Below are 16,080 nucleotides of genomic sequence, written 5' to 3' on the forward strand. Positions count from 1 at the left end.
ATTCGATCGGATGTGGGGCCCACAAGCAAGACAATAGTCTTTTTCGACAAGCACTGGCAAATGCACACAGGCGCGCTCAACAAGATCCACGCCTGCCTTTCCCACGACGATACAGTACCCTAGCTGCCCAAAGGCTTGCGATGAAGTGAGGCTTGGAACGAGATGTCAAAAGATGCCAGCTACCAGTGGCGAGGGCGCCTCAAGTCCTCGCTTGGATCGGAGTGTCGGCAAGGAGGATGTCTGACCCGAATGTCTTCCTCGTCAAGGATGACGGTGGTGTCCAGTCGGTGTCGGGGTGGGTTCTTTTGGTTCTTATCGACCCAATTCTCATGTGGTCATTGATCGGGAATATGGAACACGAACAGGCGTGGGCCCTTCAAGGCCACCGAGCACCCAGAAGGTCGCCGGTATTCTAGATGGGCCATCTAGTTTGATACCATCGCGGTCGCGTCATGTCAGGCTGTTCGAGAAGGCGTAAACCGGTGCGGTAATGGATCAAGGGCTAGCCCTGTGACCACCACTCCGCAAGTTATATGGACGACAGTTCTGAGTAGAGGAGGATGGAGGTATTGGTTCTTTTCGTTTTCTGGGCACGTAAATGCTTCAAAAAGCTCGTCCTTTGTAATATCTCTGCAGGCAATTCCCCTCTAGTGACACTGTATATACTAGCACATACACATCTTGTTGATTCAAGCCTCAAGACGGATGTACGGTAACTTCTATGGTAATTGTAGCCAAGCAACTTTCCGTCTACGTATCCCCGTCCTCCGATTCACAGTCGAAGAGCGCTTCCTCCGACCGAATTTGTGTGACGGGATCATCCCAATCCACCTCCTCTGCCGTCAACGCTGCCAGCTTTCGCAATCGCTCTTGTGCTTCGTTGAGAACACGTAGCTGATGATCGAGTCTCTGGATGCTCGAGTTGATGCGATCGATGACAAGCTCCAGTCTAGCTGCTGTCGTCTTCGGGGACAACGAACTAGGAGCGTCATTGCCATCGCGGGGATTTTCCATGGCCGACCCTGCGGCATCGCAGCCGATGAGAGCCGTAAGCTCGCCTCTCGACCGACTTTTAGATCGCACCTTTTCGGGAGAGATTCCGAGGCGCGCAAGGGTCTCCTCCAACGTCTGCTGGCTGACCACCATAGGAGGATCATCCGGTACGTCCGACTGACAAGAGTCCGTGTTGAGACGCATAAGCTGCCTGATATCATGAAGTGGTCCGCCCGCCAGCCCGGTCAGTCCGGACACGAAGACGATCGTGATGTTCAGGGACACAACACCACGGACGCTCATGATGATCATGTATAGGCGTACTGACACCTGAGAATGGGCTGGGAAGGACGAGATGGCGTGTAAGGAATTGCCGTGGGATGATGAAAGAAGCACTATCCTCTGGGGCACTGGGATCATGCACTACGATGGCGAGATTACATTTGACAGATGCGTTCATGAATGGGAATGCGGCCATTATGTTGTTTATGCGAAGTACTCAGCTTGCCCCGAATGAGCTGTCAGCGGTCGAAATCTCACTGGTTGTTTTGACTCTCTGTTCGATCCAAGATGGCTACTTCCGTCCCTTATCCGTCGTCTCCCATCTGGTGTTGTATGTAAGAAGGGCTCGGTTTGACTGGGAAAGAAAGCCATACATCACCCGCCAAAACCCCTCAGCGCCTCAATCCCTTTTCTACAGTACGGTCTGCGCCAGAGCGAGCGCAGTAATAATCAGACACAGTGTCAAGTCTGCGATAGATGCTCCAAAAACGTCTCCCTTGCTCGCTTCGACTCCAAGCAGGCCTGCCACAGCCTGAGATGTCTTGTAGAGAGAGACTGTATAGGCCGTCACTACCGCGAAGAGGACGACGGCGACAACGTCCAGCCCCAGCGATACGAAGCGAAGCAACCTGAACTTGAGACCAGCAAGCAGCAGTGTGGTCGACACCAAAACCAGGCCGAGCCCGGCGAACAAAACAGTCTCCAGGTTGGGGCATTTATCTACCAGCTTCTGCAGCTGTTCGATCTCCTCGGACGAAGGGAGGGACGGGGCCAGGTCTTGAATCAGGCGAAAGGCGTGACCAGGAATCGCGGCGCATTCTGAAGCCACGCACGCGTATTTGGTGCCCACTGATATGCTAGACGGTAGACTGCCGGCGACCAAGGACTCGCCCGATGCGACCGCGGCAGTGACCACGCCGGCTGCGGCACTTTGCACCGCTGTGGCGATGGACCCGACCAAGTCAGGAACCTGAACGAAGCGCTTTGCTTGTTGATGTAGCTTCGCTGCCGTTAGTCCCGCATTGTCGGCGTGATGAGTTACGCACCAGAATCTGCACTATTCCCTTCTTCTCGTTCGCTTCATTCTGCAGAGTCTTGACGGTTAATGCGAGTACGACTAGTGTCAAGACGACATGCAGGGCTATGACGATCTTGGAAATCATGGCACTATAGGAAAGGGTGTAGGAACGAGGATGACGAGTACCCGAAGCCGAATCGCAGGTCTAGCAGACAACGGGCGCATATATACTGCACGAATTTACCAAGGCTATGTCGTTTCACCCTGTAGGTAAGGCTCAGAGTGGTCTGTGAATCTTCATGTGTGAGGAGTGTTCGCTGCAGGTGCCTGTGGATTTTGTGGACGTCCCAACACTGAGAATTCCTGCTGCGCAACTTCCGTCTAACAGTCCATAAAGCATCAACGTGCCTTCCGGATGTATGTATCAATGCATCAACTGGGACTCTGTTTGAGTCGTTTATTGCTTTCCTGCTGGGTGGCTAGGTGGAGCCGGTTGAAAAAACTACCACATCAATAAGCGCCGCCGGAAACACGGACGGACGGACGAATGAAGAATCCGGAATTCATGGCATGTTGCATCACACGTATAGAATACGTACAATTCAATTGAGCTACACAGGAAGTTTGCTGCCGAACATGCAATACGTTGACGCTAGATTTCATGAACGCCTCACTCCTTGTTTCCTTCGTCGCCACTACCTGCTCGTCTTACAGACAACATATGGCGTGCACTAATGGGTTCCCCACCTTGATATCGGTATGACTGGCCGGGGACTGAGGCTCATGTAAGCAGCAAACTCCGGCTCCGACATTTCTGAATATGCCTTGAGGTGGTAATCATCGATCATCAATCTTTCGCATGGGAGGTTTACTTGAACCAAAGCAGCACAGAGCTCTTTAGCAACGTCCAGATATCCTGATAGGGGGTCGCGATCATCTTGAAGCCGTTTGCAGACTCTTCTAAGCTGCACTTGCTTCTCTGTTCTGCTTCCTCGCCCTACCTGGAAGCTCTCTGGCAGCGCACAAAGAAGCACAAATCGACCCGGCCCCCAGTCGCGGCGCAAATCACAAATGTCGTGCCATATCTGAAAGTCCGACTGGTGACGCCTCATCTCTCCGAGCTCGCGCTTGGTGATGCTGGTCTTCAATCGTAGGGCGACCTCCTGGTCGCTGCTGAGGCGAGCCATCTCCTCATAGAATAGCAAACCAATGTAGCGGCGGTAGAACTCGCTCTTGGATCCGCTCTTGATAGCAGACCACATCACTGCCAGTTCGGTACTTCCCGACAGGCGAGAGCTCCGGTAAAAAGCCACGGCCTCGCTGAGCATACCGAGAATGACTCTGCATTCCTCTGGCATGGGGGGCGGCATGGGAGGTGACACTGAGTGTGAAACCCCATGAATTCTCGTGCCAAACACATGCCACTACGTAGTTTGGTCACCTTCGGAGAGGGGCCAACCGCACGCGAAAACAACGATGGACGGTACAGATCCTTGGGCGACGCAGAAGTAGTCTCGCTTGAGCCTCGTCCTGCTGAAGGGGGCCCTTCTCCGACGGGCGAAAACAGCCGAGATGGCGAGGGAGAGGCACCGAAGGTAGACGGACCGATATTACTCCCCATGTCAGCTGTGAAGGTTGAGCCGACTGGCGACGGCGAATTGTCTTCGCGTATGAACGCTTCGTCGAAAAAGGTAGAGTTCTCTAGTTGCACTTGCTGAAGCCGCTCGGAAACATCAGAGTCCCTGACATCCAGGTTCTGGGCCAAAAGCTCTACGCATATTCGTGCTCGCAAATTTTGCAAGAAGGCGGCGTCGGCACACATTGTTGGCACACCCCCGCCGGCCAGCATTCGCAAGCTCAACAACATCAATGCTCCGGGGTCCTTGACCGGCGTCGTGACAAGTGGCTCGGAGAAACAGATCGTGCGGCCAGGAAACAAGGTTTGGGCCTGTTGCTCCAGTTTCGAGCTGCTTTCAACCTGTGCTCCGTATAGCTGCACGCAATCTGCGTAAGCAACGGCCGCGAACCACGCCCCATCATAGCTGCATGGGATGAGCGTAGTGGCGTCAAAAGTCCCGTAGAGCCTCGCAGCTGTTTCTGTATTGTCAGACGTGAAGATTACCGGATCACTGAAGTGGAAAGACGGATAAGCCGGCCGTAATAAGCGAAGATATTCCGCGATCATATCGACGTCTGCTTGCTCGCCTCTAGCGAAAAGTCGCAACGGCAACGGCACTCTCTGTTCTGGGGCGTCGATGGAATCGCCTACAATTTTCATTAAGCTGATCCATTCGCCGGTGACATGTAGTGGCACTTCTGTTTGCTCGAAAGCTTCCTGCGACGGGTATTCTAAGATTGCATCCCCTCCATCTTGAAGAGAGGCGAGCGGGTAACGCTTCTGAATGACCTGCAAAGCGCATTGCAACATCTTCAATGTTGCGGAGGTGAAAGGGTATGTAGCAAGACGACGGAAGATTTCATGATCGTTCATGTTGTTGATAGCGTAACGAAGCTTCGGTCAGTTGCCTAGATCTCGTGTTGAGCCTTATACATTCCAGCCATCCAACTTGTGTCCATAATTTGCTGTTGAAGCCTTGCGCTGGAAGCATTCTCAAGGTCGCCAGATATTGCCGTTTACATGGCTAGGAGTGGCTTTTCTTCTTCATTCGCAACGTAATTCAGACTTTTTTTGGCTCCTCGCAATGGTCACAAGCCATCTGCCGTAAATGGGCCTGATGTCTGGGTACCAGAAGCGCCTTTGCCGACAATCATCGATCTGCGTGTCGCATTCCATCGGCTTGATGTTGGTGGGACGGTCTCTCCAAGGCATCGGCGGTGCTGGCATCATCGTCTTATGCCTGTTGATTTTCACCGACTTTGTCCCTTTGCCGGTTCGGCCTACGTGGTACGGCGTAGTGTGAGGACCCTCCCTCTCGGACTCGTTCTCCCTTCTGCTGACCGCGCCATTCGTCTCTAGTCAGGCAGCATGGGCGTTGGGCAACTGTGCCGGTCCTATACTAGGCGGCGTCATTGCTCAGCACACAACGTGGCGTTGGATTTTCTACATCATGTTCCCATTTTGCGCGGCTGGACTTGTTCTCGTGCCCTGGCTCGTCAACATTGCTTCTCCGGCTGATGGAATGCCTAAGAAACTCGACGACATGGACTGGCTGGGAAACGCTATGTTCATCGGCTCGGCCACCTTGTTGCTGGTGGCCGTCTCCTGGGGAGGTTTGCGCTACAGTTGGGGCAGCGCCGGCACTCTTGTGCCGTTGTTGCTCGGGGCAGTCGGTATGGCGCTGACCATGATCTACGAGTCACGCTTCGCGATGTCCCCGTTCTTGCAACGCCGACTTTTCCAGACCGCCAGCTCCATCGCCACGTATGTTTGCGGCGCCATCCAAGGCTCGTGGTAAGAGCGATATGATATCAAGCGCGCAATGTGACACGCTGACAGTGACCACAGATGTACGGGCAGCTTTATTACGTGCCCCTGTACTTTATGGATGTCAAGGGGTTTACTCCGGTCCAGACCGGCGTCGCACTCTTCCCCGTCATGTTCACGCTGGTGCCGGCATCCATCATCACTGGTCGACTTGTCACGGTATTCAACAACTACCAGTGGCCGATCTGGGCTGGCTGGACTCTGGCTACCGTCGCCTCCGGGCTGATGATGCTGTGGGACGTCGAGACGCCGACGAAGGTATGGGCGCCGACGCTCGTCCTTCTTGGCCTTGGCCATGGCTCCATCTTGAACGCGCAGAACATGGCGTCGCACGCTCTCTGCGACGAAGGCGACGAAGCGATCGCCGCGGCGATGTACGCCTTTCTCCGACAGTTTGGCATGGCAATCGGAGTGGGCGTCGGCGGATCCACTTTTCAGAATGTGATGCTGCGCAAGCTAGAGGACGATGGCTTGGCCCCCGCAGGTACGCACGGGGGTGCCCATGCTATTTCCGCCCTGTTCACCGCGACCGACGACGCTGAGCTGCGATCCAAGATCGTGGATGCGTACGTGTACGGCCTGCGAGGCGTCTACGGACTGTATGTCGGCGTATCCGGACTGGCGCTCTTGATGAGTTTCTTGATTCGGAGGGTATCACTGAACAGGAGCCTACGATCTGAGCACACGATGCACACGTAGGCGACGGGTCACGATAGTATCCACGGTAGCTTTCACGGCTCCAGGAGTTGAGCGTGCTTAGAGGGGGGCGTTGAATCCCACGCTTGCTTTACTAACACTCGATGGTGTGGGTAGCATTGAAGTCGTAGGACATAATGTATTTCAGGATACCACTCGACTCTAAGACCGGTCGTAAGCCTTTTTCTTTCCAAAAGTTGATACGCGAACTCGAAGGAAGGCGCGTGCAAATGATCCGCAACGAGACCTTGCTTGGTGCCATCTTAGGTAGTGAGAGCCCGACTTCCGTGAGGCCACGGAGGGGTGACTTCTGTATGTATATTGACCCTCGGTTGAGGGAGAGAGATTGTGTGAGCGGAGCATCTGTGAAGTGGATCGCTGAGCAGGACCTACGCGGGCTCCACGCGGTGTGAAGAGGCAGAATACGGGCGATAGCCCGGACTGAACCATGTGAGTTTAGCCTCCCATGCGTTGTTTCCGTCAATGTAGTTCTAGAATTTGCTGTGAAGCATTCGCTTGTGGTCGAGTCTTGGCAAGGAGCATCTCTTATCAGCGTGCCCCTGATCTCCCGCGGGGTTTGCGCTCTTGGGCAGATGGCGGATGTGATTGGCTCACGAAGGAATGAGTCAGCGCATCAGATGCACTTGACCAATGGCATGGCGAAATTCGGACGTCGGTCATGGCGCGCTCAGTCCGTCAAATCTCGTGGTGCAGCTGAGCGCATTTGTCTCTAGATCCAGGGCACCATGTATCCATCACCCAGCGTGAGATGACACCGCAACAAGCACTACGACCAAAAAGTTGACCGTAAGATTTTGGAAACCAAGGTAGGGAGGGGACGCACTAGCCATCGCATGCCATCGTACGATGCTAGGTTGAAGGACCTACAGGGCGATGAGCTCCGAGGTGATCGAGTGCAAGCTTGGAAGCTGAGGAACTGAAAGGCAGCAACAGAAGTAGTCTTCCATCGGTATCAGCTCCGCGGACTGACTCAACCTTGATTACCAGACGCTGACGTATCGCGGAAGACAGAACCTCTGCGTTTGAGGAAGGACGCAGTCGACCTTTGCGGCCGATATTGCCGGCCGGCGCCGTCGTGTGAGGGCAACTTAGCCAGGATCCCGTGTTGTATCGCGGTTTTTGTATCCATATCACTCTATTGAGTCCAGCGCGTGCTTGGGGCACATTGCGCGTACCATGGACTCAAAAAGTGTACCGTATTGTGTGATCTCTCTTGAAAGCCTGATCCCGTTGAGGTCGATCTTTTGCGCCCGGAAATGTAAAACCTGAACGGACGATACAGATAGTCCTAAAAGTGGATAACCTCACGGGAACCTTTCTGGAGCGACGCACATCTCCAGCGTGATGCGCACGACTTCGAAGGACCGGATGACCCGTGCAAGCAGCTTCTAGCGTCTGACACAGCCAGTTCATAACTCAAGTTGTGTATGTCACGATTCGAGCCTCTCTCCAGCAAACATGTGTGACGGGATGTATGAGCGTTCCACCAGACATTTACGATCTCTACACCATGCCGAACCGGGACCTTTCTCGTCATTCTTTCAAAGCAAGGTCAATCTCCAAGGTGTTCATTCGGAACGTGGATCGGTTTTCACCCTCTATTATGTCATTTCGACTCGAGAGACCGACCACCGGGCATCAGTGTTGATATGGGAAGTTTTCATAGCCGTGCTTGCTGGATCAAAGCAACACCTAGCTGCACCATGAACGTATAGGTAGTGATTGATCGATGCACGACGTGAGAGCGATACATCGCTGTGTTGACAGAGAGACAGACAATAAGAGATTGCAGACTGGCAACCGTTCAGCATCACGACCGCGAATCATTCATCCCCATGGGATGGATGCTCTGGGAAGGCCAAGGTAAGGACGAGTATTCGCGACGGCTATACTGCTTTACCTAGCCCAAGTAGGCGCTTCTAGTCCACCCTATCGAGCGCTGCATTGAACTCGTCAGACGTCCGCGCATGGCTACCGCCGCTCATCAACGATCACGGGACCAGCCTACGCTCCACCAAGGCCCGTAACGAGGGTGCTATTGCTGAGATGAGAGTGACCGATCCAAATGCACCGACAACTGTCCGCTGCCACCCTAGTTCACCACGCCCAAGCCAGACCAGCCAGCTTGCCCTTGGCTGAGCGTAAGCCCCTTGTGGGGTTGTTGACCACAGAATAGAGTACCATTGTCATTACCGACTACCAAATCTGAGATGTGTCAGTCGCTTGCGACAGTACGTCAGGTTGTACGCCTTACTAAGGTCTATCCCGTGATCAACGTGACGCTCGTCGCTGTCGTCGTTTTGCGTGCTGCACTTATAATTGGCCCACGACTTCGTTGCGTTATCAGACGAGCAGGGACCGGCAGACAGGAAGAAGGATCCACTTGTAGTCATCAGCATTCTGTACAAGTGACTCTGAGAGAGACCTACTCGTCTTGCGCCATCAAAGAACCGTCGCGATTCACTATACAATGGTTCAAGTCAAGGACCGACCAGTTCCAATCGCCCGTTGTGGTCCTGCAAAACGCGACCATCTTATATCTTTCGTTCATCAGTGTGCCCCAATCAACGCAAGAATCTAGAAAACCGCGCGGTTGGAAAGAAATCTGCCTTTCCACAAGCTGGTTTACATGCTGCTCTCCTGAAACGTGACGTAGGACACTGGATACAACAGCCAAGTGGCTCAGGACCCGGGCGACCCAAAATGTCATGGCGGATATTTGATGATGCCAGTAGCTAGAGTGGACCAACTTCGGATTTGTGACGTCTTTATACCTGCGGAACATGAGAGATTTCTCTTGGCCTCGGGCACAGTCATAACCTGCTCTATCCCAGAGTTGTGTGGTTTTAACCGCTTTCGGATTCTCTTAGCCACCTTCAGCTTCTCCTGCTGTGTACGATTGAGATTCTGGAGGCGCAGGCCAGAAGCACGGATAAGCGTGCGTTGTTGCGAAGTCCACTTCGGCTTCGGTAGTGACGAAGGCTAATCAGCGCCTATTCGATCTACCGGCTGCATCGAGCCGCATGCAGGTGAATGCACAAGTACAAAGGACGACTGCGTCTGCAGGAGTCGTCCTCTTTGCTGTCACCAGAAAGCATACTCCCCACGGCATACGTGCAATGACGCCGGTCGAACTTGGAATCATCGGAGGGCTGGCAGGCACGTTGTTTCTCATGGTTGTGCTGCTATGCAGTGTCTGCAACATCAGACGAGATCAAAAACGAAGTCACACTACAGGCTATGCTGTGAGTCGCGAGGCACCTCGCCCGATGCCGAGTACTTCTGACACTTCTCAGATGTCGTGAATCCTGGGACTGCAGATATCTGGACTCGTCCTGTAACCGAGATGCAAGATGCCGGCAGTGCTTAAAACTGTTTTTTTGGACAAAACGTGCACACTGTGCATTTAATGTCACGTGTATCGTATGTAGCTTCTATTAGGCGAATAAAGATGACGAATGATCAACTTGAGCACCCTTTGAAGGACTCTTTTCGCAGACCCACTGTTAGTATCTGTTAACACCATAGAGGGCCTCGGCCCATAGTACTATCATTTCTCATCATCAGCCCACGGGAGCTGAATCATACCATCATGGCGGTCTCTCCCGGTGTAGAGCCATCGATCACGGTTCACGGGGACGTCAGTACATCTCGACGGTCGGGACGTGTCCGGAAACCGACCGCAAAGATCAGAGTAGTTGAGCAGGTCAACTATCAAGAAAATGCCGACCTTAAAGAAGAGATCAACAGACTTTCGAATCTCGTCCAGGATCTCCTACGAAGGGATGCTGAGAGGGAACAACTTCTCAAAGACTGTTTGAAGAAGACCGAATCCCTGGAGAGAGAGCTTCAAGAGGAGAAACAGCGTTCAGACTGGCACCATCGTGGTCTAGCAAGGTCCATGCATGCTGCTGATATAAGACCCAGCGAGGCTCCCCTTAGTCCCCAAGGGCGACCCTTACACACAGCCCAAATCAAGCCGTCCTCAGTCCGATCATACGCGGCGGTAGCGAGCCAGCTACTCACCGGGAAACAGGATGAACCACCGCCAGCCAAACAAGCCGCAAAACAAGCTGCAAACCGGGCGGCCTTGAAAGACCTGCGCTTGTTCGCGCGTCTACCACCTGAAAGCCCGTTTCGTAACGAGAAAGCCTACGACATATATGTCTTCGTTCGGGAAAAGCTAAGTCCCCAAGCTCGAGAAGCCCTGAAGGGGATCGACCATGTCAAGACAGGATTAGCACTCCTACCTTCGTCAGCAGATGGAGCAAAAATCCTGCTAGATAACAGAGAACAGATTGCTGCCCTTCTCCAGGCGCAAGCGGTCGAACAGCGCGATACCTGGATCCGAGCATATATCGCAAACGTCCCTTACACCAGGCATTGCCTACTAACCAACACTGAGCTGGAAATCACGACTGAGGAGCTTCTTGAAGAGATGCAGATGACGATGAAACTCAAGCCTGAAAAAGCATACTTTTCCAGGAAAGACGAACTCGAAAGACTAGGCACGGTAACAGCCTGGTTCAAGGCAGAAGCCGCAAGGCAACTACCAAGACGCCTCCGTTTGATGGGGGCCAGCGTTTTCGTGAACCTGCAGTTCCCGAAGGAGAAGAGATCTCCCCATTGCCACCGCTGCGGTGGCTTTCACAACGAACGAACGTGTACTAGAAGGAAGAGATGCATCAAGTGCAGCTCTCCTTCCCACACGACCGACCAACATCGGGCACCTTGCGGCGGCACCGAGGGTCACGATGGCTGCGATTGCCCCTTTAAATGTCCGTCGTGTAACGGGCCTCACGCCGCCTTTGATGCCGCTTGCCCTACTAAACCCAAAGTGGTGAAGGGCGCAGTCCAGAGGAGAAATAGGGCACAGCTACGGGCCATCCGAGCTGAGGGAGAAAGATTGTGGAGATTCGCGACCCAGCAGTCGCATCGACATTCCCGTGAAGAAGAGCAAGCGATGGACTGCACCCCGGCGAATGAGACACAAGAGAAGAATACAGCCCTCTAAAACCCTGCAAATCATGCAAGCGAATGTGGGCAGACGGGCATCCGCCCACGAAACAGCACTGAACCTGGCTTACGCAGCCCAGGTTGATATACTCCTAATACAAGAGCCGTCTATCCGTTCGGAGGAGAGGAGGCTCACAAGACACCACCCAGGTTTTGAGACTTTCACCCCGGTGGACAACTGGACAGAAGACCGTCCCAGGGTGCTTACTTACCTCCGCAGAGGAACTGGGCTACGAGGCGTACAAACACGGCCTCTATCCGATCCGCCCACAGACCTGCTCTTCTTACGACTCCTCTCAGGAACGAAGGAGGTTCTCACAGTCATCAACGTATACAACGCCCCTCGTGGCTCTCTGCGATCTGGCCAGGCTCTCAGGGACATCCTAGCGGCCTGGCAACCCAAACCTGAGGATCGAGTACTGATTGCGGGGGACTTTAACTTACACCATTGGACGTGGCAGCCCGAGGCCACAAGTTCCTCGGACGCTGAAAACCTGGTAGAATGGGCAGAAGCCGCCAGCCTTGTCCTAACGTCACCTATAGGTGAACCCACGCACAAAGGCGGCAACACCCTGGATCTATGCTGGGCGTCCAGCAACCTCCACGGGGCATCCACCAGCATAGAAACGTCCTTACACACAACATCAGACCACGAATCTCTGCTTACCCGGGTCCCCTTGGCCCTGATCGATTCACCCAGCCCGACCCCGGGAAGGTTTCGGCTCGAGACGATGGACGAGGAGCTTTTCCTCGGCATCATTGAACGCAACTTACAACCCATGCGCCGCACTGCAAGCAACATCCAAGACCCACAGTCTTTGGATCTCCTAGCACAACAGCTTACGGACTGTCTTATTCGAGCACTCACGGCTTCCACAAAGCGCACGCTCGGGAAAGGTACAGGGAGACCATACTGGAGCGAAAGCTGCACACGCAAACACCGAGCCTATGCGAATAAGCGAGCGATGTTGGCAAGACTCAGCGCAGCCGGAGTGAACTGCCAATGGGAAGAAGAGGAGGTCGAAGCTCTAAAACAGGACTTCCTCTACGAGTTCAAACGCTCCAAGGATGCCTTTTGGAAAGATAAGATCTCCTCAGCCTCCTCAAGCAAAGACATATTTGAAATGGTCGGTTGGCACAAAACCACAGGACTCTTTCAGACCCCGCCACTCCGAGATGTAGACAACCAAGACACGCTTGTCTCACAACCAAAAGAGAAGCGCGACTTATTTACCCGCGTCCTCCTTAGAAACGCTGCTATCTCCGAGGACTTACCAACAGAAAGCCCAGTCTCACATAGGCAAGCTACGCTTCCTTTCCCGCAGGTTACGAAGGACGAGGTACTGTCTTCAGTTCTCACCGCGGGAAACACGACCCCTGGGACCGACGGAATCACTACGGCTGCTTTGAAAACAGCATGGCCATTTATCGAGGATATTGTCCTCTCACTTTATAGCGGGTGTATACGCGAGGGTTGGCATCCTACTTGTTTTAAAGAAGCAACTCTCGTGATCCTAGCAAAACCGGGAAAAAGAGACAAGACACTCCCGCGCTCTTATAGGCCAATTGCGCTCTTGGCCGTCCTTGGAAAAGGCTTGGAGAGACTCATCGCCAGACGACTTGCCTGGATCGCAGTTAAACATCGTGTTCTGCACGATCAACAGTTTGGAGCACTCCCCCTTCGGTCTTGCAGCGACCTCACCGCAGCTGCCATCCACGACATCGAGTGCGCCTGGCAAAGAGGCCTGGTCACCTCTATGCTTACGCTTGACATAAAAGGGGCTTTCGACGCCGTGCTCCCAGGACGACTGGTCCGACGGCTCCGCGAACAAGGATGGCCGGAGAACCTCGTACGCTGGGTCTCAAGTTTTGTTGTCGGAAGGAGAGCAAGAATAAAGCTTGATGGGGAGGTAGGAGACGTCTTCGGTCTCGAATGCGGGCTACCACAAGGCTCACCCGTGTCTCCCATTCTGTTCATGCTCTATATTGAACCTCTTTTCAAGCTAGGCACAGCTCACCCAGGAAGGAAGCGATCTCGTTTCGGCTACGCCGATGACGTCGCTATCTTGGCAAGCTCAACATCACCAGAGAACAACTGTGACATCCTAAGCAAGGAATGGAAAGAAACCCTAGGATGGGGCGCGTCGGAAGGAATCACTTTTGACCTCGACAAGTCCGAACTCATCCACTTCACCAGGAGACGAATAGACGGAAACCCATCAATCACAGTAGAGTTGCCGGATGGGAGGCATCATACAGTTCAGGCCATCAAAGAAGGCTCTTCTCTACGCTGGCTCGGCGTTCACTTCGACCGTAAACTCACATTCAAGAGTCACGTAAGAAACCTCTCCGCGAAGGCATGCCAAGTAGTCAATGGACTACGGGGACTAGGGAACACTGTCTGGGGCGCGCCTGCGTACTTACTTCGCCGAGCGATCACCTCTTGTGTACTACCCACTCAGTACTATGCATCTGAAGCATGGTGGCCCGGCAAGAGCCGGATAAAGAATGGACGTACTATCTCAAACAGGGTTGGTAATCTGCTGCACCAACTGGACGCGACGCAAACCAAAGCCATCAGAGCGATGGTCCCCGTATATAGAACGACGCCTGTATCGATCCTACAGCGCGAGGCGGCTCTACCCCCAGCAGAGGTGATACTGGACGCGAAGCTCCACAAAGCGTCTACCAGAATCCATCGTCTGGACGAGCGACACCCTCTCCGAACGAGACTCAGAGACAAATCAGGACCAGACTCACGGCTACGACGAATGGCAAGCCTCGTAAGCAAAAATTCCGAATACATCGATCCGTTAGAACTCCCCCCTTGGGTGCAACTAGCGGACTGGCAGACAGTCCTCGCCAGGGTCGGCTACGAGCCTAACAAGACCAAAGAAGAACAGGCCCTCTCCTTTGTAGGCAGGGTGGCAACTTTCTCCAAGCGGGATATTGTTGTCTATACTGACGGGTCCCAGATGTCAGACGGCAGCAGCACCTCCGCCGGAGCAGGCTGGGTAGGGTACCAAGCTACACGGCAGATCTTCCGCGGATCCGAACCACTCGGCTCCCAAACTGAGGTGTATGACGCGGAGGCACATGCTGCGTATCACGGCCTGATGGAAGCCGCCCGGGCTCCTACGGCTCGTATGGCAGATAACGTCCACATCTGCCTCGACAACCTCGCAGTCGCGGCTAGACTATACTCCCAGAGCACAGGAAGCAGCCAGGCTAGATTCAGGGCCTTCAATGGGCTCTCTTCCTCCTGGACTCGGAGACAAAGAGAAAGCTGGACAACCCCCGGCAGGGTTTATGTTTGGTGGTGCCCTGGGCACACGGGAGTACCAGGAAATGAAGAAGCGGATGCTCTAGCCAAGGAAGCCTGCAAACTAATCCCAGAATCACAACCACAGCCCTCATTAGCGCACCTAGAAAGGCAAGCTAGAGCAGCTGCCTTCAAAGCCTTTGCCAGGAAATGGCTGTCGCAATGCCCTCGGCAATATGCTGACCTCGAGATAGTTCCTCATCCCAAGCCGCCCGAACTCTGCCTCCCTCGGCACCTACTAGGAAGGCTATACGCAGCAAGATCCCATCATGGAGACTTTGCAGCATACCACGAGAGATTCTCTCATCAAGATGCGCTGCTCAACTGCAGCTGTGGGAAACCCAAGACTCCAGTCCATTTCTACTTCTGCAAGCGTGGACGCAAGGCTACACCGCGCTACCTCCGCCAACATATGGCCAAAGCAAGCATCGATTTCTTGTTAGGTTCTGCTAAGGGAGCCTCTCTTCTATGCGAATGGATAGAGGAGACCAATTTCTTTTCCGAAATTTGCCCGAGTCATTGAACAGGAACGTTAGGTGAAGACGGTAGCCTGTAACATAGTTTAGATCAGCATAGACCATGTCGGCATAGCGCCCGGCACGTCCTTTTGTTACCAGACGTTAAATACATCATCATCATCATCATCATCATCATCACTCGAAGGACTCTCCTTTTCCGCAGACCCACTGTTAGTATCTGTTAACACCATAGAGGGCCTCGGCCCATAGTACTATCATTTCTCATCATCAGCCCACGGGAGCTGAATCATACCATCATGGCGGTCTCTCCCGGTGTAGAGCCATCGATCACGGTTCACGGGGACGTCAGTACATCTCGACGGTCGGGACGTGTCCGGAAACCGACCGCAAAGATCAGAGTAGTTGAGCAGGTCAACTATCAAGAAAATGCCGACCTTAAAGAAGAGATCAACAGACTTTCGAATCTCGTCCAGGATCTCCTACGAAGGGATGCTGAGAGGGAACAACTTCTCAAAGACTGTTTGAAGAAGACCGAATCCCTGGAGAGAGAGCTTCAAGAGGAGAAACAGCGTTCAGACTGGCACCATCGTGGTCTAGCAAGGTCCATGCATGCTGCTGATATAAGACCCAGCGAGGCTCCCCTTAGTCCCCAAGGGCGACCCTTACACACAGCCCAAATCAAGCCGTCCTCAGTCCGATCATACGCGGCGGTAGCGAGCCAGCTACTCACCGGGAAACAGGATGAACCACCGCCAGCCAAACAAGCCGCAAAACAAGCTGCAAACCGGGCGGCCTTGAAAGACCTGCG

The 16,080-nt window shown here is 53.7% G+C and overlaps 6 protein-coding genes across 6 annotated transcripts; 2 read left to right on the forward strand and 4 right to left on the reverse strand.

The window, feature by feature from the left end:
• Positions 1 to 750: 750 nt before the first annotated feature.
• On the reverse strand, positions 751 to 1,296 carry BDZ83DRAFT_759022 (uncharacterized protein; the record flags this gene model as incomplete). The annotated part of the gene is made up of 1 exon (XM_060515123.1): positions 751 to 1,296. One exon carries the CDS (start codon positions 1,294 to 1,296, stop codon positions 751 to 753), a length of 546 nt encoding a protein of 181 aa, XP_060357136.1.
• A 391-nt stretch (positions 1,297 to 1,687) lies between these two features.
• On the reverse strand, positions 1,688 to 2,438 carry BDZ83DRAFT_658500 (uncharacterized protein; the record flags this gene model as incomplete). The annotated part of the gene is made up of 2 exons (XM_060511038.1): positions 1,688 to 2,257; positions 2,322 to 2,438. The coding sequence occupies 2 exons, from the start codon at positions 2,436 to 2,438 to the stop codon at positions 1,688 to 1,690; spliced, it is 687 nt and encodes a 228-aa protein (XP_060357137.1).
• Positions 2,439 to 2,880: 442 nt separating this feature from the next.
• Positions 2,881 to 5,075, reverse strand: BDZ83DRAFT_645289 (uncharacterized protein). The gene is given in 2 exon segments (XM_060509835.1): positions 2,881 to 3,717; positions 3,735 to 5,075. 2 exon segments carry the CDS (start codon positions 4,782 to 4,784, stop codon positions 3,025 to 3,027), a joined length of 1,743 nt encoding a protein of 580 aa, XP_060357138.1. The 5' UTR covers positions 4,785 to 5,075; the 3' UTR covers positions 2,881 to 3,024.
• On the forward strand, positions 5,020 to 6,437 carry BDZ83DRAFT_759024 (major facilitator superfamily domain-containing protein; the record flags this gene model as incomplete). Its single annotated transcript, XM_060515124.1, has 3 exons — positions 5,020 to 5,210; positions 5,271 to 5,679; positions 5,760 to 6,437. The coding sequence occupies 3 exons, from the start codon at positions 5,020 to 5,022 to the stop codon at positions 6,435 to 6,437; spliced, it is 1,278 nt and encodes a 425-aa protein (XP_060357139.1).
• Positions 6,438 to 8,249: 1,812 nt separating this feature from the next.
• Positions 8,250 to 9,032, reverse strand: BDZ83DRAFT_736541 (uncharacterized protein). Its single transcript, XM_060513001.1, has 3 exons — positions 8,885 to 9,032; positions 8,710 to 8,837; positions 8,250 to 8,660 (listed from the first exon to the last, which is right to left on the reverse strand). The coding sequence occupies exons 1-3, from the start codon at positions 9,004 to 9,006 to the stop codon at positions 8,548 to 8,550; spliced, it is 363 nt and encodes a 120-aa protein (XP_060357140.1). The 5' UTR covers positions 9,007 to 9,032; the 3' UTR covers positions 8,250 to 8,547.
• A 6,536-nt stretch (positions 9,033 to 15,568) lies between these two features.
• Positions 15,569 to 15,886, forward strand: BDZ83DRAFT_546379 (uncharacterized protein; the record flags this gene model as incomplete). The annotated part of the gene is made up of 1 exon (XM_060503449.1): positions 15,569 to 15,886. A coding segment is annotated over one exon (318 nt), but the record flags the coding sequence as incomplete, so codon positions are not given.
• Between the last annotated feature and the right edge of the window lie 194 nt (positions 15,887 to 16,080).

Source organism: Colletotrichum acutatum (assembly GCF_030867785.1).
Source record: "Colletotrichum acutatum strain CBS 112980 chromosome Unknown BDZ83scaffold_309, whole genome shotgun sequence".
In the NCBI taxonomy this organism is placed as follows: domain Eukaryota; kingdom Fungi; phylum Ascomycota; class Sordariomycetes; order Glomerellales; family Glomerellaceae; genus Colletotrichum; species Colletotrichum acutatum.

What these genes read in the sequence shown, in the direction of transcription:
- BDZ83DRAFT_645289 (XM_060509835.1), bottom strand. Translation starts at nt 4,784, where the DNA reads ATGAACGATCATGAAATCTTCCGTCGTCTTGCTACATACCCTTTCACC.
- BDZ83DRAFT_736541 (XM_060513001.1), bottom strand. Translation starts at nt 9,006, where the DNA reads ATGAACGAAAGATATAAGATGGTCGCGTTTTGCAGGACCACAACGGGC. An exon ending in TCTTTGATGGCGCAAGACGA is followed by an intron (nt 8,838 to 8,884) that starts GTAGGTCTCTCT and finishes GATGACTACAAG; the next exon opens with TGGATCCTTCTTCCTGTCTG. An exon ending in TGATCACGGGATAGACCTTA is followed by an intron (nt 8,661 to 8,709) that starts GTAAGGCGTACA and finishes GACACATCTCAG; the next exon opens with ATTTGGTAGTCGGTAATGAC.